Source organism: Aspergillus bombycis (assembly GCF_001792695.1).
Source record: "Aspergillus bombycis strain NRRL26010 chromosome Unknown contig00004, whole genome shotgun sequence".
NCBI lineage: Eukaryota > Fungi > Ascomycota > Eurotiomycetes > Eurotiales > Aspergillaceae > Aspergillus > Aspergillus bombycis.
Genome location: NW_019170006.1, coordinates 588,679 through 613,843, shown reverse-complemented (window position 1 = coordinate 613,843; position 25,165 = coordinate 588,679). Strand labels below are relative to the sequence as shown.

Sequence of the window (25,165 nt, the reverse complement as noted above, 5' to 3'; positions counted from 1 at the left end):
TCATCTTTCGGTATGTCATTATCTCCTTGCAAGCCTTGGCGAGAATGACCGTAACGAGACTGAGCCACATCTATTTAAAATAATAATAATAATAATAATAATAAAAATAAAAATAAAAAGCCAACTGGCAGAGTGTTCTTGGTACCTGTTCCAACCAGAGCCACTGTCTAGAGGCAGGTTAATTAACCTTTTGAACTGTGGTGTTCTGAAGAGACGCCAATCATTGGCAACTCCATAAGGGTCAGTGTGGCGGTTCCGCTTAGTCCAGGAAAAGATAAGTGTGATTGGCGGTATACGGGTGGGGGTCCAAGTAGAATAATCAAAGGAACAAATCAAAAATGAAGGAGAAGAAACATGGATGGCCCCGTTAAACCAAGAAAGGCGATGGTCTTGGTTTGAGCACTTCGTTTTCTATACCCGAAAGGGAAGCTTACGCAGTTCACCATGTGTCCCAAAATTCTCCCACTGAGATCTTATGGTCGATTATTTTTGGGACGTGGGTAAGTAATCCATCCAGCCGGGTATTTGATCGATAGAATGGCTATGCGCAGATGCTTCCGTAATGATGAGGTATGTATTCCTTGCTCTATTGTTGTTGCCTGTTCTCTGATCCGAGGAAATGCAAAAGGACGACCGTACCGCGGAGAACTTACTCCGTAAACAGTTGAGAAGACTTAATTTTCCCGCGTCAGGTTGATCCGTCTTCCCTTAATATGATCCGTTGGGGATAGTCTACCCTTTGAGTTCCTCTTGGCCAATGTAAACTACAATAGCGCCAAATTAATTTTTGGATCGGTAGCTGCGACAAGACTGAATCGAGGGATGTACGGAGGATGTAGTACTCCGTAGTGCACCTTGAAACTGTTTCTTCCCCCCATTCTGGTAGCTACTGCGAGGTGAGTCGACAAGGTAACCGTTACTAGCGGAGTTGACCGTTCGTAATCGTATTCCAATAGTAGTTCCATAGGAACAGAGAATACTCAAAATTTGAAGAACAATGCCCCTCAACACAATCAGAGAGAACTTTTCAACGAGTACCCCATCGAACACTTGGCATTGTCAGACCCAACACAGGTTGTCCTGCAGCGCCCCTATCCATTACTACAAGTCGCAGTAGTCACAAAGCTGTATGACACCGCATCTGCAGCCATGATTAGGGTTTACTAAAATTAGGAAAATATACGCGCAGTAAGCCAATGGTTTGGAATGGATGTTATTGGATATTCACCACGTCAACTAACCTTACCTAAGACGGTCCACTTGGTCTTCTCGCGTCAGTTGCCTCAGTCTTCAGGCTCATCATATTTGCAGATTAAAGGTGATAGATACTAGTACTACACAGTATGGAACCGAACCTACCGACTATTGGTACAAATAGTGGATGTATTACTGACTAGTACTCCGTACATGTACGGAGTACATAGGATAGGTACCTCTGACTGTATCCGACCTCTATACATCCTCCTACTCCTATAATAGCCGCTTTACCTGCAATGCGCATTTGCTTCCTCCGTACTCCGTAATGCCATCAATAACAGCGCCATACGCAATAGCTAGGCAACAACGCTTCCTAGCCCAAGAAGATTGCGTCAAGGGGGGAAGGGCCAAAACCATCACATCTTCTCAACCTGGTCTCGTTGGTTGAATAGACTGTGGCTCATCACTTTCGACCAGGGGTGGTTGGAGAATCTCGCTGATTCGCTGAGAATTTTGCCCGCCACGCAAAGAACACGCATGACGAGCGCTTATGTAGGGATACAGTAGAGCAGTGGAAGTGTACACTGGTACGAGTACGGCGAAATCTTCGTGCCCATCTTGGGCCTGGTGTTTTATCGGTTCACCGTTCTTTTCTGGAACGATATCAGATTGATCGGTGGCAGCGAACGCCGATGCCGATTGCTCCACAGTTCCCACTCTATGTGCGCCAAACCGCTTACAGCCACTGCCTGCTTATCGAAGCCCCGACGATGCGTCAAATCCGTTTGACTAATGTTTGACCGTGTGCCTCTCATGCAGTCAGCTCAGTCCATCAGACAGGGGGGGGTTATAATCTGCCGGATACTGCCTGGTAGGGAAGTACGGAGGAGTAAGCAGTATGTTAGACGTTTTTCTCTCTATCTCAGGCCGACAATGCTTGTTGCTCCACTTGGCCGCTCCTCTTCTATTAAAGATAGAAACTTACTGTGTACCTACCTTTCTTCCGTCCATTTTATTTATTTTCCCTCCTTCCTTTCAGTCTCTCCGCCCAGCCAACCACCGGTCCCAGATAGTCGCCCAAAAGAGTCAACGGCGGGCTTGTGTTGACCCACTTGATCCATTGCGCATGCAGGAGGCGGTGATATTGGTGGCTTTCCCCCCCCCCCCCGCGGTCTTCAAATCACACCGATTTCTCGTTGGCCAAGTGGATCTTTTTGGCGACTGACAGAGAGCCATTCAGTCTCCTTGGGCCTTTATCTTCTGGAGTGTTTCGATTCATCTGAGGGACGAGGTGGTCTCAATCCAAGAGTTGGGAGCATGAATCTGTGCGTTGCCCAAGTCTACTGGTAAAGATAGCGTCTTGTCGATGGGCAACAGAATCCATATGCCCAGTTTAACCCCCAACCAACAATCCTAGCACGTGTAACATAACCCCATAACGATTGATAACGCCAAGTCGTGGAAAACAGGTACCGCCAACAACAGACTGAGAAATTGAGAATAGCCCTAACCATCGGCGTATTCTTACGTTGAGAATTCCCGCTCGACCATCGTCAATTCCACGCCACAAAGATCGCCTCAAGATTTTCTTGAGTGTCAGTCGCCCTTTCCGGATACTGATAATCAACTTATAGTTGAACCACGGCACCTATTTCAAGTCTCTTCGTAGTTACAGAGCAACGACCCCGCCCCCACCGCCTCAACCCTAGAGGGGTTAAAAAGGCGCAGTTTAGCCAAAAGTTGGCACCCACTCAGTTGCCTGGTAGCATCCCGGAGAACAGGAAAGTAATAGTCTCGCCAATCAATAACTTCCCTATCCATCAGCCAAGGAAAGCCACCTGGAAGCAAAAAGGCGGGGTGAGACGGAGTTTGGAACGGTGGCTTCCTCGCTTATCAGTTCTTCCCAGCAATGGATTCGGAAAGAGGCAGGAATTGACGTCACCCAGAGCATGAGCAGTGCGGAGGTCCTGATGCGGGGAGGGAAGTCGTAGGGAAAAGGCACGTCCATGGCACTCTACTGTTTGGAGGAGGAACTGATGTGGGAGATGTTACAAGCATCCTCAACTTGACTAACATATCCCCCCAAACTTATGAGAAATGGGCTCGGCACAGTAATCGCAACGGGGCCACGTTCTCAACATCAGCGATCAAGTCACTGCGCATTGATCACTGCTCTATTCTATGGATTACAGATTACATACGATTAGTGACATAATCCTTGAGCATCCCCTCCCGCTTCAATTACCTCCCCACAAGCGATATCAACGTCCTAGATGGTTGGCGAGATGGCCTCGCTGTAGGTCCTATGGCCCGCCTCCAGGAAACCAGTCAGCTGCACATCAATCTCCAAGTCGCCCAGTCGATTAAAGAAGGAATAAGAAAATGAAGTGGGAGTGTTAAAAAGCTCCCCCCTCCCAATTTTCACCACTTCAATCGGATCACCTTGTGTACCAATGCATGCGACAGGATTGCAAACGGTACTAGTTCAATGTATACCCCAAAAAAGGATCCAAAGACGATCACTGTGCTCCCATCATTGCCGGACGCTATGTAGATCTCGTGATCCCAAGCTTGGTCCGCGGGTGTTTTACATCTCATCGGACTTCAGGTGCCGCAGCGGCGGCGAAATCCCGGTTCAGGTTGGCCGTATCGGTTCCCGCGCTGGCCCTAGACTCGAATAGCCGGATCCACCATCCTGGAGGATCCAGGGGGCGGTGGCCACCATGAAGAGACGGATAGACATCATTGAAGAAATACCAGATATGACCAACGACCACTCCACAAATCTCGTCTTTGGGCACGATGCCGTGGACCACCAAGCTGAATGCCATCAATACCCAGGGAAGATACGGAGCCGTGAAAACCAAGATACCAAGGAAGCTGAGGCGGGTGTCAGGGTTGCGGCGACCCCAAATATACACCAGACTGGAAGAGAGGGCTGTGCCCAGGAAAGGAAGAGAGAGGAACGGGGAAAGAAGGAGGAGGGAGACCATAGCGTAGAAGAGCAACCAGGAGAAACGAGCTGGGGATCGGCCGGACGATTCTTCGAGAAGGCGTGAGTACCGCTGCAGGAAGAAGACATGGAACAGTAGGTCTAGACTAAGCGGTCCGAAGTAGAGAAATGTTGTAAGAAGTCGCCAGTACTGCGATACGGTCAGCGTCTTGCGCTCACCTCTTTATGCGACCCGCCAAACTCGCCAGTGATATACATACCTGGGACTTGACATAGACCGCGCGAAAGCTGTAAAATAGCTGGAAAGGAGTCAAGATATGACACTGCACTAGTACAGATGTAGCTACAGTGGCTACTGTCCACCAGCGCGTCACCGGGGGCATTTCATAGAACCATTGTTCGAGGGGAAACTGCCCTGGTTGGCCCCCATTACCCCAGATGGCGGCCATCACGCTGGAAGTTATTTAGAGTCGCGGGCCGCCAGACTATTGCAGGATGATCGCTGAAAGGCAATTACGAGCGGTGTTGACCAGTAGAATAGGGATGCGAGAAGGATGACGGCAGGACGGTGTGGACAGCGATAGCTATCAAAAGGTGATCAACGGTCGGCTGCGGAACAGACAATATATATCCCGGCACTATGAAAGGCGGAGACCAAGAGCTCCAGGTGGCCTTTTCCACTTTTAAGGGCGGTGGCATCTGTCACCGTCATCACGTGATTTCCTGTACGGCAGCCGCGCGCTTGTGCGAGGAAGAGACACGCTACGCGTTAATCGGAAGGCTGGGCAAAGCGGCGCATATCAGAAGCCCAGGTCGGCTATCGAGTGCTTCCAACCACCCAATTTCCCTATCTGTGGACCTCTTTTGAGCAGTGAACCCCTCCTCACAAGACTGGGCCTTTCCCACGGCTGTCGTCTGCCACAATTGGGTGACAAGAGGGGTTACGCCTTAACCCAAAAGAAATCTAAGTTCTTGTTCTGAAATTTTGCATACGTCGGCGCAAAAACAAACAATCTGAAAGAGAGAGAGAGAGTGTGTGTGTGTGTGTGCGTGTGTGTGTGTGTTTGTGAACTCCAACGACTGGGTCGCATGGAAATCCGCACCTGTACAATTTTCCCTCACATCCCAACTGACTTACTTGTACATTTATAACATAGTCCCTTTCTAGTCGCCCAAGTCTTGTCATCACCATGCCACCGAAGACAGGAAGGGGTCGCAAGGTAATCGCCGCACCGCGAGAAAAGGCGGACGATGCCGGAAAAGAAAGCGCAGCTGCAGGATCATCCAGTGCAGCTACAACAACCTCGCCTTCGACCCGAGGACGCAAGTCCACTGGAGGCGGCAGAGCGGGGAAGCGACCGGCTGGTGCATCGAGAAAATCAGGTATCCAACGTATGTGGATCTATCAACCCTCTTCATTCGGCTGTCATCTCTAAACCCACGAGCCGATCATACTGATATACTGCTAGCTGGCGATCCTACCCCTCAAGGCCGTCATCGCCGTTACAAGCCGGGTACTGTTGCCCTCAAGGAAATCCGCAAATATCAACGCTCTTATGACCTCCTTATACGGAAACTCCCATTCGCAAGACTTGTGCGCGAAGTCGCATTGGATCTACTCCCCGCAGATGTGGGATCCGAATTGCGCTGGCAATCGCAAGCTATCATGGCGCTGCAAGAGGCCGCGGAGGCCTTCCTTGTTCATCTATTCGAGGACACCAACCTGTGTGCTATACACGCGAAGCGAGTGACCATCATGCAGAAGGACATCCAACTTGCTCGGAGAATCCGTGGCGCATGGGGTGGATTGGGCTGAACGCGCGCTTGTCCTCGAGGCGCAATTAAGAGAAACAAGCATACGGTGGAGAGAGCACCTGAAGAGTTTGAATCTCGATCATTATAATTCCGTTGTTGTCTAGTTTTCCACAATCTTGGCATCCTCTTTTATATCTAACGGCAATTTCCTCCCGAATCTTACTGGTTGGGGTATAGGTTGCAGGCGTATGGTCGGTTATGGAGTTATGTCCAGAGCAGGTCTTCTGAATTGTTTGTGTTAGGATTACCATTTGTGATTTATTGTCCATGTCAAGGCCGCAGGGTCTGTCAGTGTGGTGTAATCCGTGTATAATAGAACATGGGTGTCTGCGGAGAGGATTTCTTCGCGTTTTTGGGGAAGGAGGTTAGGAGAAGCTGTATACTTCCCTGAACGTCATCATCGCATACCTAAAGGAAGGAATCTTAATTCTATTGATACGAACCCTAGCAGAACCTATATACGCTAGGTAGCATACGTAGCGCTCAGCCAGGTACTAAGCAGCAGAACAGGCCAAGCCATCGAGATAAGATGCTTTTGAGGCACACCTTGTTCTAGGGTATACGGTATCGAATCACTCGGTGCCCGTCAAATTTTGACTACTTATTACAGTGGGATGTCAAAAGTTTGAAACCATCCATTTATTGCCCAGTTTAACCGCTTTCCTAATTTTACTATTCTGTGTGGCAGAAATCTCGCAAACTCCCTCCCTGGGTCTTAATAATTACTATACCAGCTATCTAACTCAATAACTTATATCTATATCCTCTCTAGAAGCTATAATTTAATGTGTAGATAGAGGTGTGTAGGCTCAAGCACTGAATTTGATAGGGTTGAAATATAGCGGTATGTTAGGCGGTCAAGCGGATAGTTTCAAACTTTTGGCATCCCACTGTACGGCAATGCAGAGAGATAGCAGAGATTATGTCAGGATATTCTAAATTTAGTATCCTCAAAAGCACTGGCACTATGAGAAAGAAGATGGTTCTCAGAAATGAAATGGCAGAGAAAGAAAATAACCCCCAAAACACAAAAAATTAGATGAAAACGAAAATGGCCTCCGGTTTCATGAATAGAATCCTTCTCAGCGAACTCGATTGAACCCTGCATATCTCTGTTTCTCCCTCTTCTCTCTTCTCTTTCGGGATGTCTCCATTAGGCAAGCAGGTCAATTAAGACGTTTTTGGTGCTGATTAAAGCAGTAACATGGTCAGGAATTAGAGAGAGGGCTCATCAAGCGTAGTCGACCCGCACGCTTCCATGGTTCTTACCCTCATACCAGAGGGTATATTCACAGTGGGCAGAGAAATAAGTTGCCTGTATTTGATAATGGATTTTGTAATACTTTTCTCTATCATGACCAAGACGCACTGGGATGCGAGCCCTTTCAATTGCATCCAAATCTGGATTCAGAACCGCATGCTTCTTTATGCCTGACAAACAATAGTTAATAGATGTAGACTGCAGTTTCCACGCCAGTATCTCTGAGTCTAAACTTACGGCGATTGAAGTAAAAAGGGGGGGCCTCTTCGACAGGGGTATCCAGCTCATAAATGTTGACGCAGATTGAGTCAAAGCGCCCATCGCTACACAGTCGGTGCTCAGACCAGAAGGTCACAATTGGCTCGGCTTCTTTGATCTCATCTCCCTGGAAAGTCCGTTAGTGGTTACTATCTCAGCATTTTGCATATTATCGCACCTTCCGAATAAACCATTTCATAACTTGAATGCGATAATGCCCATAGAAATCACTCCAGTATCTAGCATTATTTAGTTTGAAGGTAAATTAGAACCTTGTACGGCGTAGTTGCACACACCTTTTCTTTCGGTCGTGGATATCACTCTCATACTTCGTCTGGGAGATCATCCCATAATGTTTTCTGGCCACCCGCGACTCAACTGAGGCTTTGGTCGCTAAAGGAGATATCTCCCCAAGAGACTTCACCAAAGCGCCCCTAACAACGGCAGTCCACCCATCAACTGGAGCCAGTACTTCCATGTATTGAGGAAGAGCATCGCGAAGATACCTGCGAAGGTACGGACTCTGTCCCAATCCCCCAACCAAGAATATTGCTTTCACTCTTTTCTTCGAGGTCTTCACTTGGTTATCCACCAGATGATGAACCTCTTCGAGAATGGGCTTAAACAGGTCAGCCATCTCCTGTCCGCTTACCCTGAGGCGACCTCGATGAACATGGATGGCGCTGTCATCTGCAATTCCGGGAACAGGTATCATAGAATCCTGGGTTACATCTCCACAGAAAGTTCTCTTGATGACCATCTCGAAGCGTTGCATTGCTTCGTCTAGTGTATCACGGCCCCATCCTGGGATTGAGGATAATCGGCTCTCTAGGAAATTTTCAAATCGCCTATTCAAGAAAGTACTGCCACAGAGTGAGCCATCTCCGGAAGCTTCTTCTTTAAGACGCAGATTAGGCTCCCGTTCAACGATTGAAAATGTTATAAGATCAACCGTACCACCGCCCGCATCGCAGAGAACAACAGTATCGCCAACATCTAACCCATGAGGATTAGATACACTCAACGCATGGATTGCAGCGGCTTCAGGCTCAGAGATTAGACGTATTGTACCGTTTTCACCAAAGCCTGCATGTTCTGCACATCGAAGTGTGGTCACCTTGGCTTTGTCGGGCCACATTGCTGGAACAGTTAGAACAAACTCCAGGCCCATACCGTCGAATGAAGAGCCCATCTTGGACTTCAAAGTCTCGGTGATATGCATATGCAAACACCGGAGGTAGTCTGTCGCCACATCTTCACACGAAGAGTGGTATGGCTCGGGGACTCGACGGCAGTCATGGTATTTGGAGGAAAGGCGTGAAGCCAACCCAAGTTTCTGATCAGCAGCAAATCCAAGTTTGATCCATTGAATACGGGGCATGCTATCGTAAATCTGGAACCCCCACAAACAAGTCGGCCCAGATTCCCCGTACTCAAATGCGACCTCAGTCGGTACTTTCTCGCTTGTCATTCCACCGATAGAAGTAGAAGGACTCTGCGGCCACTGATTGATAACATGATGCCTCTCAGGCTTGAACAATTGTCAATACAAGGGCAAAGTGTGGAGGAAAAGGTAACTTACATTGTTCGCTGAGGCCCACGCAACACCTGAGTAGGTCGTACCGAAATCCACAGCCACAACGATTTTATTTCCAATAGAGGTATCTCCCATGTCGCACGTAATAGAGCCCTGCTTTCAATGGATATGCAGTAGAAGTAAGTATGTCGAAGTGCAGTAAAGTGTCTCTCCTTCCAGTAGTTGCTTAATGAGGTCAGGGTGAGCTGTAAGCCAGCCAATTTGAAATACCCACCAGTGGAGGTGAAGAGTAGTGGGATGGACAGAGGAGCTAATATAAAGCTGCTATGTGTGTTACTAGTAGCCAAATGAAGTGAACAAGGGCATAGTGGTTGTGGTCAAACACAACATAGATTGCAGTAAGACCAAAACAACACTCATTTCCTGCTCTGATCACTCTCTCATCTCATGAAACAATTACTAGTGAGAATAGTTCATTCACTGCATTGCTTCACGTCGACATAGTCATCCCTCATCAAGCACTGAGAATATCAAGACTTTCCATTCTAATCTCAAGCATTCCGCTTCGTCTTGGTTGTTACTTCCCTTCCTTGTCCCTCGACTCCTTGTCCCTCGACTCCTTGTCGTTGTGACAGAGCACATGGATGCAAATAGTTCCTCGATCACCAAAAGTTGCAGTGTATGTATACCTCTCGGTCGCAAGGTCTTTCTCCAGGAGTCTGAGGTAATAAACCGTCCTTTAGGATCAAAATAATTCTTTAGCCGGCAATGTACCGGCAACCACCACCTCTTGGCGAGACTCGAACCAAAACAAATACCCGGCACGAAGGGCTTTGAATAGATTGAAACAAAATGCAGCCTCCTTCCATGAGGATGTGAACTTGGTTAGCCAACGCATCTCGCAGCAAGCTTACGAGATTGAGCAGATGGGACAGCAATTGGAAACCGCACAACAACGCATCCAGAAGTTGGAGGTCGAGCTTCAAACTCGAATATTTAGATCTATGCCTGACTATCAACTCAGTGATGCCACTGTTTCCGAGGATTTCCTGGTAATCCGCGATAGCCTCAGCGAGTGGGTGGAAGGGTTTCCTGATATCAAGTCTTTCCACGAAACTTTTAATGATGCCGTCCGTCGCCGAGGTATGGATGAAAACATGCTTACCTTTCACAGCCAGTTTCAATTAAATCTCGATCACGCACAAAATGAGATATTGACATGGATTAGCTTCTGTGTTATTCGAAAATATATACTCGAACCTAGAGTATTCGCCGCACCACCAGCGGATCAAGAACTCATGGAACACCTTCATGAAGGGATGTCGATGCTGGAACCGAAAAAAGGTTGGCGCACCCTCAATTATTGAATACAGGCGGTTGCTTATCTTTGTAGATATTGAAAGTATCAATCTCTGGCGGTCAAATACAGTGAGGGCTTACACTGCAACTCAACGTCACAAGGATAGAGCTATTCAACACTGCACTGGCTTGGCCGAGTATTTGCGTGGTTTTTTCAGTTGCTTCAGCTTTGAGGAAACATTTGATTGGGACCAAAAGTTTAGAAGACTCGGACAACAGGTATTACCACAAATTGCAGCTCTTGCGCTGAAATTGAACTGTTCGCCGGAACAATACAAGTGGGGACGATTTCGAGAGGCCCTACCTCTAATTATCAACAAGGGTTATTTGAGTCATTTCACAATCATGGATGCCCATACTCACCACACGATTAACCCTCAGGCTGCGAGGTTTGCGAGTATGCAGGATGATGCACCTATTGGTGTGTTCCTTCTGGTTTTATTTCCGGCCTTGTTTCGCTTGGACCCCAGGGCGCAAAATTATATTCCGATCCAAAGGGCAGTATTTGTGATCCAAGGATATGAGAGTTTGCCTCCAAACTTGAAAGCAGAGGTTGATTCACTGGCAACAGAAGGGTAATATGCAATTCCGATTTTGTGCCTTCGCGTTTCAAGTAGGAATTTGGATGGGGGTTCAAGGACAGCATGAGAAAGTTTTCACATCCATGGGCAATTGCTTCATTATTTTCCTTACTTGTTTGTTATGTTACCGCAGAACCAAGATGCGGTACCCAGTAAAAGATCGGCTTAGACAAGCCATGAAGTATATGTATACTCCTAGCGGCTTGCGTAGCTGGTGTACTCCCATAGAGCTGCGCATGCCCTATGGGTATGAATCACTTGCTTCACCAGAAGCTGAAGGAATTCAGTCTGGCCAAAATCGTAAAATATACTCCTTGAATGCTATGTCTACAACATGACGAAGAAAGCCATAAAATGATGTCTAGTATGTCTTCATTGCGCCGTTATACCCTATACACCTCAGACCCTAAATGGTATCATATACTAGACCCAGAAAGTCACACCTGTATAATAAAGAAAATGAGAAAAAGAGAATAGCAAGATTCAGGATCTAGGCGGGCTTTTTCAATGCTGACGGCAATCCCATCATTACTCTATGGCCCTCCTCGCGGACGCCTTTCGCTTCATCATTCTTTCCCTGCCTCTCCAAAGTTTCTGCGAGCATCTCGTCCGTGACACTGACCCAAAGTCGATCGTTGGCTTTCTTTGCCATTGCACGACCTGCTCGCGCGCTCTTTTCGGCCTGTTCACCGACAACCCCACGGAAATACTTCCAACTCATGAACGTTAGGGTCATGCAAGTAATCTGACTATTGCTGATTGCTGTGGCTGACTGCAGAGCTTGCTGAAGAAACTGCTTGGTCTGTATGGTCGATTCGGTCTGTACAGTAGCGCATACAAGATAGTAAGCTGCTTGGATATATTTGTTGGGGCTACCCTTGCAAAACGATTCAACGGTTGCCAGAATGTTGGGGAGCTGAAAGTGTGATGCATGGGTTGGATCACGTAGTATGAGAACGGTGTTGAGAGCTGCAAGAAGTGCAATGTCACGCCGGGGGTCATTGCGGGCTGTTTTGCTCGTCGATGGAGATAACGAAAGAAGAGGGGATTGAAAAACATCGAGGGCAGCATTCAGATCGCCAGTTGCTTGTGCAATGGTACCCGCAGCGTACTCCATCAGACATTGGACAGTATCAGGTAGACACTCGCCAAGCTCTTGGACTTCTTGTCGGAGGTCCCTCAGCGTTTTGCTGGCAAGGTCCCAGTCTGTGCGGCCACAGGCAAGGAAAACTTGTTGAAGGAGGAGGTTGCAGTACAGCGTCCTGCGCCATTCTACCCGCCTATTCGCATTGACCATTGACTCGGTGATGTCTTGTGGCGATTTGAAGCTCCCTGGACGATAAAGTTAGCGTTAAAATAACCAAGGTTGATGTGGTGCTTACCCTGTATCATGCGTATCCCCTCCTGGAGGAACTTCTCGGCTTTACGGCCATCGTACGAGTTCTTGCAGCTGAGTGTGATTGAACTTAAGAAATAGCAAAGCGCGTAAAGATCATGCTGGGGTAGCCAATTAAAGCTCAAGAGCAACGTGCCATTCTGGACCTGAAGAATGTCCCCCGTGTCTATTGACGATGGTCCTGCCGATTTGCCGCTTAAAGGTATGGAGAACGATCCATCGGCACGCCAGTTGGGGTCATTCAATCGCTCGTCCATCAAGTCTTGTAAGTTCTTCAGCTTCTGTGACGATTGATTGATGTCATATTCAAGAAGGCTGCAACAAATATCGACCATTTGCACCAGTGTCGTCAGCTGCGGTATATGACGAAGCTCATCATTCAGCTGATGGCTCCGAGCTACCGCCAGGGCGCGCTGAGCCTGTTCAATGGAGTCGTATCCGGATCCGTGTTGGAGGTGTGCAAGGGCCTCGATGACGGCCGACATGGCCGAAACAGCCTTATCGCCATTGCGGTTGGCCATATTAGCGATCTTGTGGAGATGTTGCAGAGCTGCAACGGAGTCCTGGTGGGCTGAGGAAGACAGCGAGAGGGATACTCGAAGGAAACGAAATGCATACTCCCAGGCAGAGTGGCGATATCTACGCTAGTCAGCTTATGACCTGTGCACCGCGAGTTTGAAAGTCACTCACGCTTCTACATCCTGGATCATCCCATCCACAGCTTTCATTGAGGCCTTAGGGTTTGTCTTGTGGAGCATCCGTGCCAAAAGATGTTGCATGCTGTATTTCAAGTCCAGCATACGGTTCTGCGATATTGTAAGTAACCAGGGACACAGAGTTGAACGCAAAGTAACTCACCCGCTCGCACAAGTCAATCTATCAGTAGAATGTTAGCAGTGTGGCTTGATAGTGATATCATGGTTGTTAGACATACGCCTTTGCTCAATGCGGTCTCCGCTTCGAGATCGTTGTCCGTCTCCTCGAACAGAATGCGCGCATACCTTAATCGCACAAGCGCTTCGACTCGAGGTTGCAATCTCCAGTTCTAACAAGATTTAAAGAAAGCGGTTAGTCGGAAGTAGGTAAGATCGATATTAGCGAAGCAAATTTCACACCAACCTTCAACACCGCTTCTAAGCAACCAAGACCTGTTGCGACCAACTTATAGTATTCTTCCACTTCCAATTCCTGTTTCAGCAAAGCGACCATGGTTCCGTTACTATGGGCCGTATTGAGGTATTCATCTGCCATCGCCAGGAGCAGGACCTGGTAGTCGATGGGTGGCTTTGCTGGTTTTTGGGGGCCCATTTGGCCAGCTTGTCGCTGCGCTTGCTTCTTGGCCGGCGGCCGTTGTAGTTTCTGCTGTATTTCCGGGGAAGGAGCTGGGACCAATACTTGGGGGACAGGTCTGGGTGATAGTGCCGGGGGAGTTGCGGTAACAGGTGGGGGTCGAATAGTTGGGGGATTTGGTGCAATCGCGGCGGTAGTCTTGGGCATCGTCTTTGGTGTAACCTTTGGTGTGGGTTTCGGCGTAGGCTTCGGAGTAGGTTTCGGTGTTGTACTTGGTGTAGCATTTGGTGTGGCCTGTGGGAGCTTGCTATAAACCTGGTTCCCTTGGTTTGGGCCGGCAGCTGTGTAGTACGTTGGTTGCGTTGCGGCGGGGGTAGTGAGTGCAGCGGAGAGGCTACTGGCTGCGGCGGTAGACACCGCAGGTTGTCCACCATATTGAGATGGCCTCTGGGTAAATTGGGAGGGTGATATCGAAGGGAGGGGTGGTGTGTTGAACAAGTCGGATGGGTTTACATATTGCTGTTGCGGCGGTTGCGGTTGCGGTTGTGGTTGCGGCGGCGGCAGTTGAGGTTGAGGTTGAGACTGAGGTTGAGATTGAGGTTGTGGTTGTGGTTGTGGTTGTGGTTGTGGTTGTGGCTGTTGATTATACGTGTGTGTGTAGGCGGGATACGCCGGGATCATGACCTGAGGATAAATGACCGGCTTGCCATATTGATATGGCGAAACGTTCGGTTGGGCATTATTGTACAGTAGCTGCTGCGGCTGGATGGTCTGCTGGGGTTGAATAGGAGGCTGCTGCAGGTACTGTGAAGGATATTGTCCGTTATGAGGTGGTGGTGGTGGATAGCTCATCGCCCCAGGACGCAGATAATGCTTCGTGGTGATCGCTGCACTCTGCTTTTCCTGGAGTCTATGCTTTCGTTCATTTAGAAGTAGAAGTTGATGATATCCTTTGGGGGGCGTTTGATCGCGATATTACTAGTAAATCCGCTTTTCCCTTTTGAGGTCGGCTTCGGAGAAACCCCCAAGGCGGTCAGTTTAGAGACAAAGACTTGAAGCCCTAGTCTCTCGGATATCCGATACAAACATCCATCGTCCTTCTCTATTAGCCCATTTCATAGACAACTGTCTGTGGACGATAGACGCTCGTTGGTTTCGTATCTACCCTAGCTGAATAGGGCATAAATTACCCTCTATCTTGGATCAGCTCTTACATATATTCACCCCAGAAGTTCAAAGTATATTTCTAGACCTCTAGTATACTACTAGTATTTATAAAGAGTTAAACCAATAAGAAGTAATTACACGTCAAAGACAACGACGCAAACAAAGAAAAGAAAATGTTGGGTCATATAACACCGCCAAATCTCAAAATAGCGCCTTTATACAAAACCTAAACCATTCCTTTCGCTAGACATGATCCACCCAACCTTCCTCTCCTCGCGTTCCATACACTCAAATCCTATTAATCGATGTGTATAATTGATTCATTGACTGGCTCTGCATACCAGGTTCTAGAATGTCCATCTCGAGAGATGGGGGGTCGTTGAGAGGATGTTCGCGGATGGTCCAAGGACATAACTCGCTGCAGTTGTCCACATCGATCGTATTCTCTGCCGGATGGATTCTCTGCAGGGCCCATGCTTGGTCCGGGATAGGGGATGTCCCCCCAAGAGATCTCTCAGTCCAAAAGAAATATGTGGCTTTTCCGGAGTTCTCGTCAATATGACAAGGTTGTTTGCGAGGGCATTTCAACGAGGAATTACAGGAGTTGCAAACGGATATTCGCTGACAGGAAGCGCAGGAACTGTCATACAGCCGGCAAATAGTGGTTTGGCAAACGCTGGAGAGCCAGAGATCAACTGATCGGTGTGCGCATCCAAAGCGAGGTGTGATAAACTCTTCCTTCCCTAGCTGCCCTGACCCCGTTGATAATTGATACTCCGTTTTTATCTTCAACTGGCCATTCTCGTCTAACTCTGGAAATAATTCAATCTTCAATTGTGTAGAGCCATAATTTTCGGTGCAGGTATGCCAGCAGAAACGTTCCTGGATGCCTGTCCCAAATTGTGCAGTCAAGGCTGTTATCGATTTCTGTCGCATCAGCAGGAGTTCGACGAGGTCCATTTTATCTCGAAATGTTAGCTTCTTGCATGGACACAGGTCGACTATGCCTGCGAGATTTCCTAGCTCGCAAGTCCGCTCCTCGGGTTTTCGTTTGAGTTCTCGTGAGGAGAACAAAGTTCGTGGATGTAGCTTCAAGCATTTCGAGCAAGCTCGCCATGTATTGTTTTCTAACACTTTAACGAATTGCCACCGGCTAGTAACGAAGTTGTGCCCATTTCGGTAATGATGGAAAAGTGGTGCGAAATCCCGATTGAAATGCAATGATTTGGAGTCCAGGATTGCACCGGATATTGCAAACAGACGTCTAGACGTCAATGCCAGAGAGGCTTCTGCCAGCACAGGTAGATGAGAAACGATCTCTAGCAGTAGCTCAGTGGGTAATTCGAGGAGGTAACACCGCTTCCTGGAGTCGGGATTTGACCTGACTGGACTTCGTGACCAGAGATGCATCTTTGTGAGAGTTTTTAATCTTTTTCCAGCACGACGAAGACCATCTGCCATATCGGTGGAAAACGGTGAATCTTGACCATAGGCTGTACCGAGAACTAGGGCCTTCCTGAGTTGTTCTCGGATTTTTGAGGTTTTTGTATGGGGGTATGTATCTAGGAATTGACAGAGACTCATAGGTGAGAGGGAAGCCAAATCGTTTCTTGCTGTAGCTGGAGTCTCATGGCGTATAATAAGAGGACTGGGAGCGTACCGTGTGATAAAAAGGCGACTCTACGAGAAAGAGAAAGAGGAAGAGAGAGAGAGAGTATGTGTGTGCAGAAGGAAGGACCCTTGACCTTGAAGTAGCCCACACGAATGCTCTCGGTTTCGCACGCAAACGGCGCACGCGGCAGGGTCACAGTGTAATGGCTGTTATAAGAATTACATACCGATTCGGTATTGACTGATCTAGTGTAAGTAAAGGAAGTTCAACAGGAGAGCCTGCTGACTGGTACTGTATCAAAATTCCTGCCAGAGAAAATTTTAGAAAGTGGGTGCTAAAGTTGAAGAGGTCTATGATGCTATGTTCCATTCTATAGTTGGCTTCCGCATCCGGCATCAGGCTGGTAACCGCAAAAACTGCACACATCTCTCGATTCCTAACCTCAAGAATGCCCTTAATTGCAGCCAGGGGATTTGAACTGAAGAGTGCTTGCAACCCAGCTAGCCTGACCAGGAAAGAGACACAAACGCCGCCATAACTCTTGTCAACTGACAATCCTTTTGGGAGCCTCGTGATGTCCATGAGGACCATGACGTACATCACGCGCTGAGTCATCGGGAGGCTGACTGATCAACATCGGACTATACCCGAGAAGGCATAGCATGGTCACTAGCAGCGAGATAAGGTGCTTATGTCATGCATTCCCCTATCGGGCAATGATGCCGAGGCACATGAATCCCGGCGCAAAAGAACTTGTTGGGAATAAATATAATTAGAACAATTATTGGAAGGGCTCCGACATCTAATTAATTTTTCATTTTTTTTTTTTTCGTTTTCTTCTTCTTCTTTTCTTTCTCTCCGTTTCCCACTGATATCAATTATCTACAAGGGTGGTCGGGTTATGATAAATCTCCTTACCCTGAGCCCGTATGGCATCTGCTGAGACCTCCGCTACTACTCTCTTGACCTCCTTTTCGGTGCCAATTCTACTGTCAGGGTTGCTCGTAATGGGCATGCTATCATGGTTGCGTCCGAGTGGCCGTGTTTCATTCTTCCACTCAAAAGACAATAACTTAATTCTGAAGAAAGTCGGGAAAGGAACTAAACAACAGATTACATTGACGGATCTTTGTCGTACCGCCACACCAGAGACATGTCAGCTCAACCCGTTTTTATTCAACGGTCATCTCCAGACGGCCTGGACCACGGCGAAATTTGATGACGTTCCTGTATACTATAAGCGCTGGATGTTTGAAGCCGATAACCCGATGTTCAGCGGGCATTTTGCGGTGGATTTCGTCGTCGATCCATTCGAAACTCCCAAAGATAGTCAACTGACGGATCAGGAGAGAAAATACACGCAACCATCGGGTTTGCCGGAAAGGACAGCGTTCTTCGCGGCAGATGAATTCGAAGCGCTTCCTTCAGATGATACGAAACCCATGCTTGTTGTTCTCCATGGTCTGAGTGGTGGTTCACACGAGATTTACCTGCGCCATGTCGTGGCACCTCTCATTGCTGACGGAGGATGGGAAGCGTGTGTTATCAATTCTAGGGGATGTGCTCAAACCAAGATAACCAGCGGCGTGCTGTATAATGCCCGTGCCACGTGGGATGTCCGTCAAGCTGTCAAGTGGCTCCGGAAGACCTTCCCGAACCGGCCATTGTTTGGGATCGGGTTCTCCCTCGGCGCAAATATCCTCACCAATGTAAGTCATCTCTGGCGTAGCTTGCCGGCTGTATCCTGATGGATTGGACTCGTATAGTATTTGGGCGAAGAAGGTGAAGCTTGCCAGTTGAAAGCCGCGGTACTTTGCGCAAGCCCTTGGAACCTAGAAGTAAGCTCCGTGAGTTTGCAAAGCAGCTGGATAGGACTCGAGGTCTACAGCAAGGTGATGGGATCAAACATGAAACGACTTTTTGAACAGTAGGCCGTCCTTCGTATACCCGGATTTTCTGCTGGTCGACTAACAGCCAACGTCATTAGCCACGTAGAGGAGGTCTCCAAGAATCCTCGAGTTGATATTGATGCAGTTCGGAGTACTAAATACTTGCATGAGTTTGACCGGTGAGCGGCCCCGCTATGTGATATTATCTTGAGGTGGTTCCTGACCTCTCCATTCGTATTAGGGCTTTGCAATGTGCGTCATGGGGTTACCCAACAGAGGGTGCCTACTATCGTGATGCTTCATCCGTTGATTCGCTGCTTGCTATTAAGATACCCTTTTTTGCTGTGCAAGCTGAAGATGACCCCGTGAGTTTGACACGCTGGATTTGACTACTCTCATGCGCTGACGAGCAACAGATTGCTACTGTCAAAGCACTTCCTTTCCAGGAAATTGGGCAAACCCCTTATGGTGTTATGATGACGACGTCCTGGGGTGGGCATCTTGGCTGGTTTGAACTTGGAGGCAGTAGATGGTTTGTGAAGCCAGTAAGTTGTTGCCTACCATTACTGCTGCTCTTCCACGCCTAACACGTTGAACAGGTGACCAATTTCTTAAACCTCATGGCCAAGGAAGTCGACCTTGAAACCCCATTCTTGGTCGAGAACCCTGAGAAGGCTCCAGGCCACGTTGCCAACCATACTAGCAATCTCGATGTAACACCAAAACCGGAGTTCAATCCCATACGTCGCAAACTGGAATTTCCGTCTGCAATTTTGAACTAAGCTTAGGAAGCAATCGTTCAATCGCAGCTTATAATGACCGAAGCCGTCGCTCAGTGGTGTGAGTTAATGAAGCAAGAAGATTGTCATGAGTTGCCATTCATGTCAAAACATAGACCGGTGGAAACGCCAAACCCCATCTAGATACATAGACTTGGTATAGACAGAAATACTTTTGTACAGAAAATCTCAAGCAAATGAAACACTTTTCCTCTTCCCTTTAGACTTCGAGGATGACCCATTGGTACGAGCTGCTGTGGTATCAGTTTTTGTGTCTTCGTTGCTATCACCCTTGCGCTTGCGCTTTTGACGAATCGCTGCCTTAGTATCCTCCTGTTTGCCGATCTTCGTTAGTATCTTATAGCCTCATTGGGGAAGAAAACACATCTTCGGAGCAATATAACGCACCAATTTATTCTTCTTCTCTGCCTGCCTAGCCTCGGCTTCCTTTCTCTTCGCTTCTCGGATCTCCTCTAGCTGACGGGCCTTCTGCAACTTGGACTCAATCTGCCCTTCCTTCTCGGCATTGACCATAGCAAGAATGGTAGCCATTCCCTCCTGCGAAAGCGCATTAGTAACGAGGTATACTGGCGAGGAACCATACCACCCATAGACATACCTGGTCGTCAACAAAAACCTTTCCCTTCTTCTTCCCTTTAGGCTTCACCACCCCGACAGGCGTGATTGCATTCAACTTCGGCAGGTCCAATTCCTCCTCCGTATACTCTCTCTTCTTCGTCTTCTTCAGCTGACTGGCTTCGGTACGCGCCTTCGACTTAACTTCCTTTGGCGGCGGGCGCTTGACGGCTTTCTTGCTCACTTTTGATGCCGAGGAAAGAGGCTTGCTCTTATTCGAGTCTTTGCCCGAGGACTTGGCCGAGCCCGGTTTTGCTGCCATTTTCTTTTTTGATTTTCAGGAGTATCTATGAGGTTATCGCATGCACGTGGGGATTCAAAAAGAGACTCGGCGATGAAGAAAGACTCTCAACCAAGTCACGCCACAAGCGAGATAGGACGATGAATTGAACAACGTTGGATCGACAACAATAGGACTAAACTACCCCAGCAGTGATATAAGACTCAACAGTCCAATGGGAAAAGCCAAAAAGGAAGAAAAAACGAAACGAAAGAATGCAAGACCAGCGCCCGTTTCGCAAAGAGAGAACGGCGCAGAAATTTTTTGAAACAGGCAGGCGGTGAAAGGATCCCGCCGAGAGCATTGATCCGACCTCCACCATCCCATCTCATCGTCACGCTAACCCAAGCCCGAAAGGAACGTCGACCCTCTTTCCCAGCGTCTCTCCCCTCCCCCCCTCCCAGTGTGCCATTGTCGAGTGCCCGGCTTGGGGTTGCAGACTCACCTATTTTCAAAATGACCATCAATCCCACCTATCTCGCGCAGCGCACGCGCTCCTGTACGTCTACTTTACTCCCAGCAGACCGAGCCGGTCCGACCTTTAGAAATTGCCGCGATGTCAATGGACGAAAATGCAAAGCTAACCATCTCGCCTCCAACAGCTGTCAACTGGACCGACGCCAGGGCCCGTGTCCTCAAGTCCTACAGAGAATGGCTTAGAGCGGTCAGTGAACCCCAATTCTTGTCCTTGCTGGTGTTCTGGCGTGGGTAGTCGTGGAGGGTTCCCGACGTTCGATATCACAGATGAACCTAGTCGCTCGACCTAAGATCGTACCGCATCATTATCCCCAAGTGCGAAAAAAAACTAACATGGAACCCATTAAACCGAACAGTCCCCCGAGATCCAGACCATGTACTCCCTGAACATGCCCGTTTCCGCCATCCGCACCAAGGTCCGCCAGGAGTTCGAGAAGCACCGCTACGTGAAGCAACTCGGTGCTGTCGATGTCCTGCTGTTCCAGAGCCACTCTGAGTTCCAGGTTAGTTCAAGTTTGGTCTTTGCCGAGATGTGGTGGTTCCGAGTGCACAGTTGCGCTTGGCCCGTTGCAATCATGATATTTCCAATGGGCACCAAGTATACTGATGCTTCTTTCTACGCTTTAGGAAACTCTTAACTACTGGAAGCAGCTTTCTCATGTGATGAAGTACTTCCGTCCAGAGGAAGACCCCGGTGCCCGCCTACCTCCTAACTTCATCTCGGGCTTCTTGGAAGGCCGCAATTGATTTGAACTGTTCTTGAGTACCTTTGCATTGAAATTTCTACCTTGGTTCGGGGGTTGCACCGATAGAGTGTTATGTAAATATTGTCTGAGTAGCTAACGTCGGATTTGTCAAGTTCACCGGTCTCTAATAGATGTAGTGTAGGTGTGGCCAAGTTAGGTGCGAAAGCACCCATAATCAATCTCACAAGCTCCGATAACCTAACAAATCTGAGAAGATACATGTCGGCAACATTGGACTCTACTAGCTAAGGTCCACCCCTTTACAGCTATCCGGAATTTGTATGTACCATGTTATCCAAAAAGCCCTACGCTGTGTGAATCATAAGAATGTCACCGAACCCATATGTTCTTGATACATAGCGTATGGTATCAATAGTCTATAATAACAATGGCTGAGTTGCTGCAAGGGCATAAATAATGCTTAACCCAACGGCAAAACTTTTATCTAAGTGTACACAACGCCATACAAACACCCCAAACCGGATAAATCAGAGTAAATGCACGTTAGAAAATGTTTAAAAGTTTCAAGAGCTCATCTTATCAGCCTGAGAGGCATTGAAGGCATCACGAGAGGCGGTGAACTTGTCCGTAACAACATCACACAAATCCATCAGGGAATCCAAGCCCTTCTCCAGTGCTTCCACTGCGTTCGTTGTGTCTGGATTCCAAGGTTAGCTTTGTCGAGAAGAGACAAGCAAGGCAGCAATCCACGAACGAGGACAGTCAAACATACCATAAGTCTGAATACGCAGGTTCATCTTGGTCTCCGAAGGATGGGGAATAGTATATCCACAGAATTCAACTTGAGGACTATTCCAAGTTGTCAGCCATCCCATATATAAAAACCGGCACAACAGCCAAAGACAACGTCAACGGCAGAAATAATGAACAGTAGTACATACTTCTTCATGATGGCATATCGTAGCGCATTACCCAATGTATGACCCTCGCCGTCAAACTGGAAAGAGGCTGCTGTCTCGGTAGCTCCGGGAAGCTGTCATTTTATGAATTAGCAATGGACATCTTCACTTTCTTTAGGCGAAATTCAAGTGTCGAGAGAGACGAACGACAGTGATCCGCTTTTCCTCCAACACTTCTTCTTGCTCGACCTGCTGCTCTTGTTCTTGAGGTGCCGCGGCGGTGGCGTCCATCATGGACTGGTCCTGGTCTTGGGAGTGCACGGAGGCAGGCATGGCGGATATCGTACGTAGGGTTGCACGGGCGGAGGAGAGCAGTGACACTCGAGAAGAAGTTGTGAGGTCAACTTCGGATTTGCTGGCGACAAGGTAGAATGGGATTTCTTGGAACGAGATGCTCAGGTAATTGCGTTGAGCACGGTACCGGGTAGGGGGTTGTAATGCACGTTCTCAGGAAGTGGCAGGATTTTGAAATGGCCTTTTTGCTCCTCTCTAAATCTCTTGCGGTATATTCTTGGTCGCGGTCCCTCAATTGTGAAGCTATCAGAATTGACGCCGAGCCCGTCGCAAAGCGGGAAAAAAAGCGAAAAACGGTTATCGATAGAGGGGTTGACCGCCTTCCGGGTCGGAGGTTTTTTATTCTTGGCAAAATCATTCTTAAGAGATTCCACAACGAACATGAATGGATTTCCGTTCAAAAGGTTTACTGTGAAAAATGTCAGCTGAGTTGTAGAAAGCAGTCCGACGTTGCCGCACTCGCAGATTCCCCCAAAACTGTAGTGTGCTTGCTATTGGAATCCTTCATGGAGGGATATCGTCTCTGCCGCCATAGTCTACAGTTTAGTGGTTATTTGTCTGTTGCATACAGGTAGGTTACTCAGAACCGAGTGTACGATGCGAAAACCCTCCTTGGCAGTCTGGTTAAGTCTCAGCTACCAGATACAGACGCCTATTTGGGGTAGAACGACGTGCCGCTGCTTGTGGCATCTTGAAGCTATAGCGGCTCAGCGATCTTTCACAATTACTTGAAGTACTACGGACTAAGGAGGCCCTTACATGATCAGACCCAAGAGTTCATTGTAATAGTAGGACTCAGGTCGAACTCTAAACCCGGGAGAGAATCACGATGTCGATAGACGCCCCGATCTACGCATAATTTCCCAGCCACCCTTAAAGGGTCGTGGTATATGTCCTCCAGAGCCGTCGCCCGCGGTCAAGGTCCGTGATATAGCATTCAGGATTCATATGGGCGGTTCTTTGTCACCATGGGTCGGGGAATATTACAATTTCCTAAATAGGTACTACTTACTGTTCGTACCCTAAAAATAGCCCAGATCGTCCATAAAGAATCGGTCGAAATGAAACTTTTGAGGACCTCATTTCTTAGGTACATGTGGATGGAGTACGCAATATCGAACCACTCGTTGGAAAGCTCACCCAGCGATACTCAGTAAGCTCTTCCATAAACTTCGGTTGAGGAAATAATCCGAAACGTTGAGATTAAAATAAGACATACCAAACGGGTGATGTACTCCGTAAGGAGTTATCCCATATAGCATAAAAGGAGGAGGGAGATGGTGGATAGACATCTAATTCTAGGCAGCTCCCACGAACCTAGAAGTTTATTGCGATCGACCGAGGGCCATCTCGCTTGACGCAAAGACCACCTCCAAGTCCACATGGGAGATAATATTAACAACCGATGAACAGTCCGTGCAGAAACAAGATTGCCGTTTATATCTATCGCAAATCTCATGGAGTGCGTAATAGTATACGTAGGACGGAGTATCCTCCGAGGGATGAGGACGAACAAACTTCACTCAGTGATTCAGCTTCGGGGCCCATTCGTTCTCCTTGAACCTAGCCAAGTAATAAAATGAGTAAATTTAAATGAAATATCCGATAGATTTGTTGAGAGAGCAAATATCGGGCCGGTTGGCGAGGTTCCTGTAACAGAATTAAATTCTCCACGTCATTGCGATCTTTCAACTATTCACATGAATGTTCCAAGCCGACGTCAGATCAAGGGAAAGATAGTAGGTAGTATCCGGTATAGCATGTATGCAAGTGGCAGGATTTGTGTGTCGAGTCAACGTGTTCATGTCATGAACCTGGAACCATAGCAAGAGGGCCAAGTCAGAGTTGATCTGGACCCGACGGGCACATCCACGGAAGCTACTCCGGAGAGTGCTCTAGTAAAACAATAATTTCTGGAGACCCATAAACTAGTGGTTCGTGAAATGGCTGGCAGCTCGTTCCTTAAATCTAATTTGTAAGGAAGACACGTGGGTCCGCCAGCGTGACTTTTACTTTACGGCGAACTAGTTTCATAGCTCGAAAAAAAAAAAAAAAGAGGAATCAAAACCCCATCTTCAGAAGAATTTTAATATTATAGCAATAATTACACAATTAAATTGATCGCGTATGATCGTATTACTCTTTTTTAGGGCTTTGAGATGATTACTCAGAAAACCAAATCCACTGGCAGGAGAATTCCCCGGTGTCCCAATTTTTCTCCCCCCCGGGAACGCCATGATACCACATACGGCGGTAATCGTGCTCGAGATAAAGTACTATTAAGATAGGCGATCGGGTTTCCATCTTGAGAAATACACGATGCTGCCCCGTGGCACAGGGCCCATGTCAATACAGTTCGACCACAAGCTTGTGCATCTGCATGTACCTGTACCGAATAATGTTAGTTAAACAATTCATTGTACGGAGAACAACTCCTGCTGCTACATTAGGACTCCATAATCCATACTACATATGAACTCTGTGCCCTCCCCTCCCCCCAGTACAGCTCCTCGACTACTGCAAACTAACTTCTCGAATCCACCTTCTCGACAGGGTTTAACCCACGAGTCAGCAATTGGTGCTGCAACCAATGCAGGGATCCATGCGATTCTGGCTCCTTAGTTGAAGCGGTCTGTATTTACTTTTGCGGGAATAAGCTCTTATCGAGGAGGCACCACGAGGTAATATCTACCCAGCTATCATCTAGACCCTCCAAAA

At 47.9% G+C, this 25,165-nt stretch overlaps 9 protein-coding genes across 9 annotated transcripts; 4 read left to right on the top strand and 5 right to left on the bottom strand.

The window, feature by feature from the left end:
* Positions 1-3,791: 3,791 nt before the first annotated feature.
* Positions 3,792-4,599, bottom strand: derA (putative ER-associated proteolytic system protein Der1; the record flags this gene model as incomplete). The annotated part of the gene is made up of 2 exons (XM_022528366.1): positions 3,792-4,340; positions 4,411-4,599. 2 exons carry the CDS (start codon positions 4,597-4,599, stop codon positions 3,792-3,794), a joined length of 738 nt encoding a protein of 245 aa, XP_022393982.1.
* Positions 4,600-5,340: 741 nt separating this feature from the next.
* Positions 5,341-5,966, top strand: ABOM_001235 (histone H3 family protein; the record flags this gene model as incomplete). Its single annotated transcript, XM_022528365.1, has 2 exons — positions 5,341-5,542; positions 5,620-5,966. The coding sequence occupies 2 exons, from the start codon at positions 5,341-5,343 to the stop codon at positions 5,964-5,966; spliced, it is 549 nt and encodes a 182-aa protein (XP_022393983.1).
* Positions 5,967-7,196: 1,230 nt separating this feature from the next.
* Positions 7,197-9,156, bottom strand: ABOM_001234 (Hsp70 family protein; the record flags this gene model as incomplete). The annotated part of the gene is made up of 5 exons (XM_022528364.1): positions 7,197-7,396; positions 7,464-7,611; positions 7,663-7,723; positions 7,781-9,015; positions 9,067-9,156. 5 exons carry the CDS (start codon positions 9,154-9,156, stop codon positions 7,197-7,199), a joined length of 1,734 nt encoding a protein of 577 aa, XP_022393984.1.
* A 505-nt stretch (positions 9,157-9,661) lies between these two features.
* On the top strand, positions 9,662-10,959 carry ABOM_001233 (uncharacterized protein; the record flags this gene model as incomplete). Its single annotated transcript, XM_022528363.1, has 3 exons — positions 9,662-9,700; positions 9,765-10,365; positions 10,415-10,959. 3 exons carry the CDS (start codon positions 9,662-9,664, stop codon positions 10,957-10,959), a joined length of 1,185 nt encoding a protein of 394 aa, XP_022393985.1.
* Positions 10,960-11,451: 492 nt separating this feature from the next.
* ABOM_001232 (uncharacterized protein) lies at positions 11,452-16,224 on the bottom strand (the record flags this gene model as incomplete). Its single annotated transcript, XM_022528362.1, has 7 exons — positions 11,452-12,293; positions 12,344-12,996; positions 13,048-13,163; positions 13,216-13,233; positions 13,292-13,402; positions 13,477-14,597; positions 15,156-16,224. 7 exons carry the CDS (start codon positions 16,222-16,224, stop codon positions 11,452-11,454), a joined length of 3,930 nt encoding a protein of 1,309 aa, XP_022393986.1.
* Positions 16,225-17,355: 1,131 nt separating this feature from the next.
* On the top strand, positions 17,356-19,097 carry ABOM_001231 (putative hydrolase, alpha/beta fold family; the record flags this gene model as incomplete). The annotated part of the gene is made up of 6 exons (XM_022528361.1): positions 17,356-18,135; positions 18,193-18,353; positions 18,414-18,494; positions 18,557-18,680; positions 18,732-18,860; positions 18,915-19,097. The coding sequence occupies 6 exons, from the start codon at positions 17,356-17,358 to the stop codon at positions 19,095-19,097; spliced, it is 1,458 nt and encodes a 485-aa protein (XP_022393987.1).
* A 186-nt stretch (positions 19,098-19,283) lies between these two features.
* Positions 19,284-19,992, bottom strand: loc1 (the record flags this gene model as incomplete). The annotated part of the gene is made up of 3 exons (XM_022528360.1): positions 19,284-19,427; positions 19,503-19,652; positions 19,714-19,992. 3 exons carry the CDS (start codon positions 19,990-19,992, stop codon positions 19,284-19,286), a joined length of 573 nt encoding a protein of 190 aa, XP_022393988.1.
* A 474-nt stretch (positions 19,993-20,466) lies between these two features.
* On the top strand, positions 20,467-21,234 carry ABOM_001229 (putative NADH-ubiquinone oxidoreductase B14 subunit; the record flags this gene model as incomplete). Its single annotated transcript, XM_022528359.1, has 4 exons — positions 20,467-20,509; positions 20,613-20,674; positions 20,844-20,990; positions 21,115-21,234. The coding sequence occupies 4 exons, from the start codon at positions 20,467-20,469 to the stop codon at positions 21,232-21,234; spliced, it is 372 nt and encodes a 123-aa protein (XP_022393907.1).
* Positions 21,235-21,757: 523 nt separating this feature from the next.
* On the bottom strand, positions 21,758-22,426 carry ABOM_001228 (DNA-directed RNA polymerase core subunit RPC19; the record flags this gene model as incomplete). The annotated part of the gene is made up of 4 exons (XM_022528358.1): positions 21,758-21,891; positions 21,967-22,043; positions 22,124-22,227; positions 22,301-22,426. The coding sequence occupies 4 exons, from the start codon at positions 22,424-22,426 to the stop codon at positions 21,758-21,760; spliced, it is 441 nt and encodes a 146-aa protein (XP_022393906.1).
* Between the last annotated feature and the right edge of the window lie 2,739 nt (positions 22,427-25,165).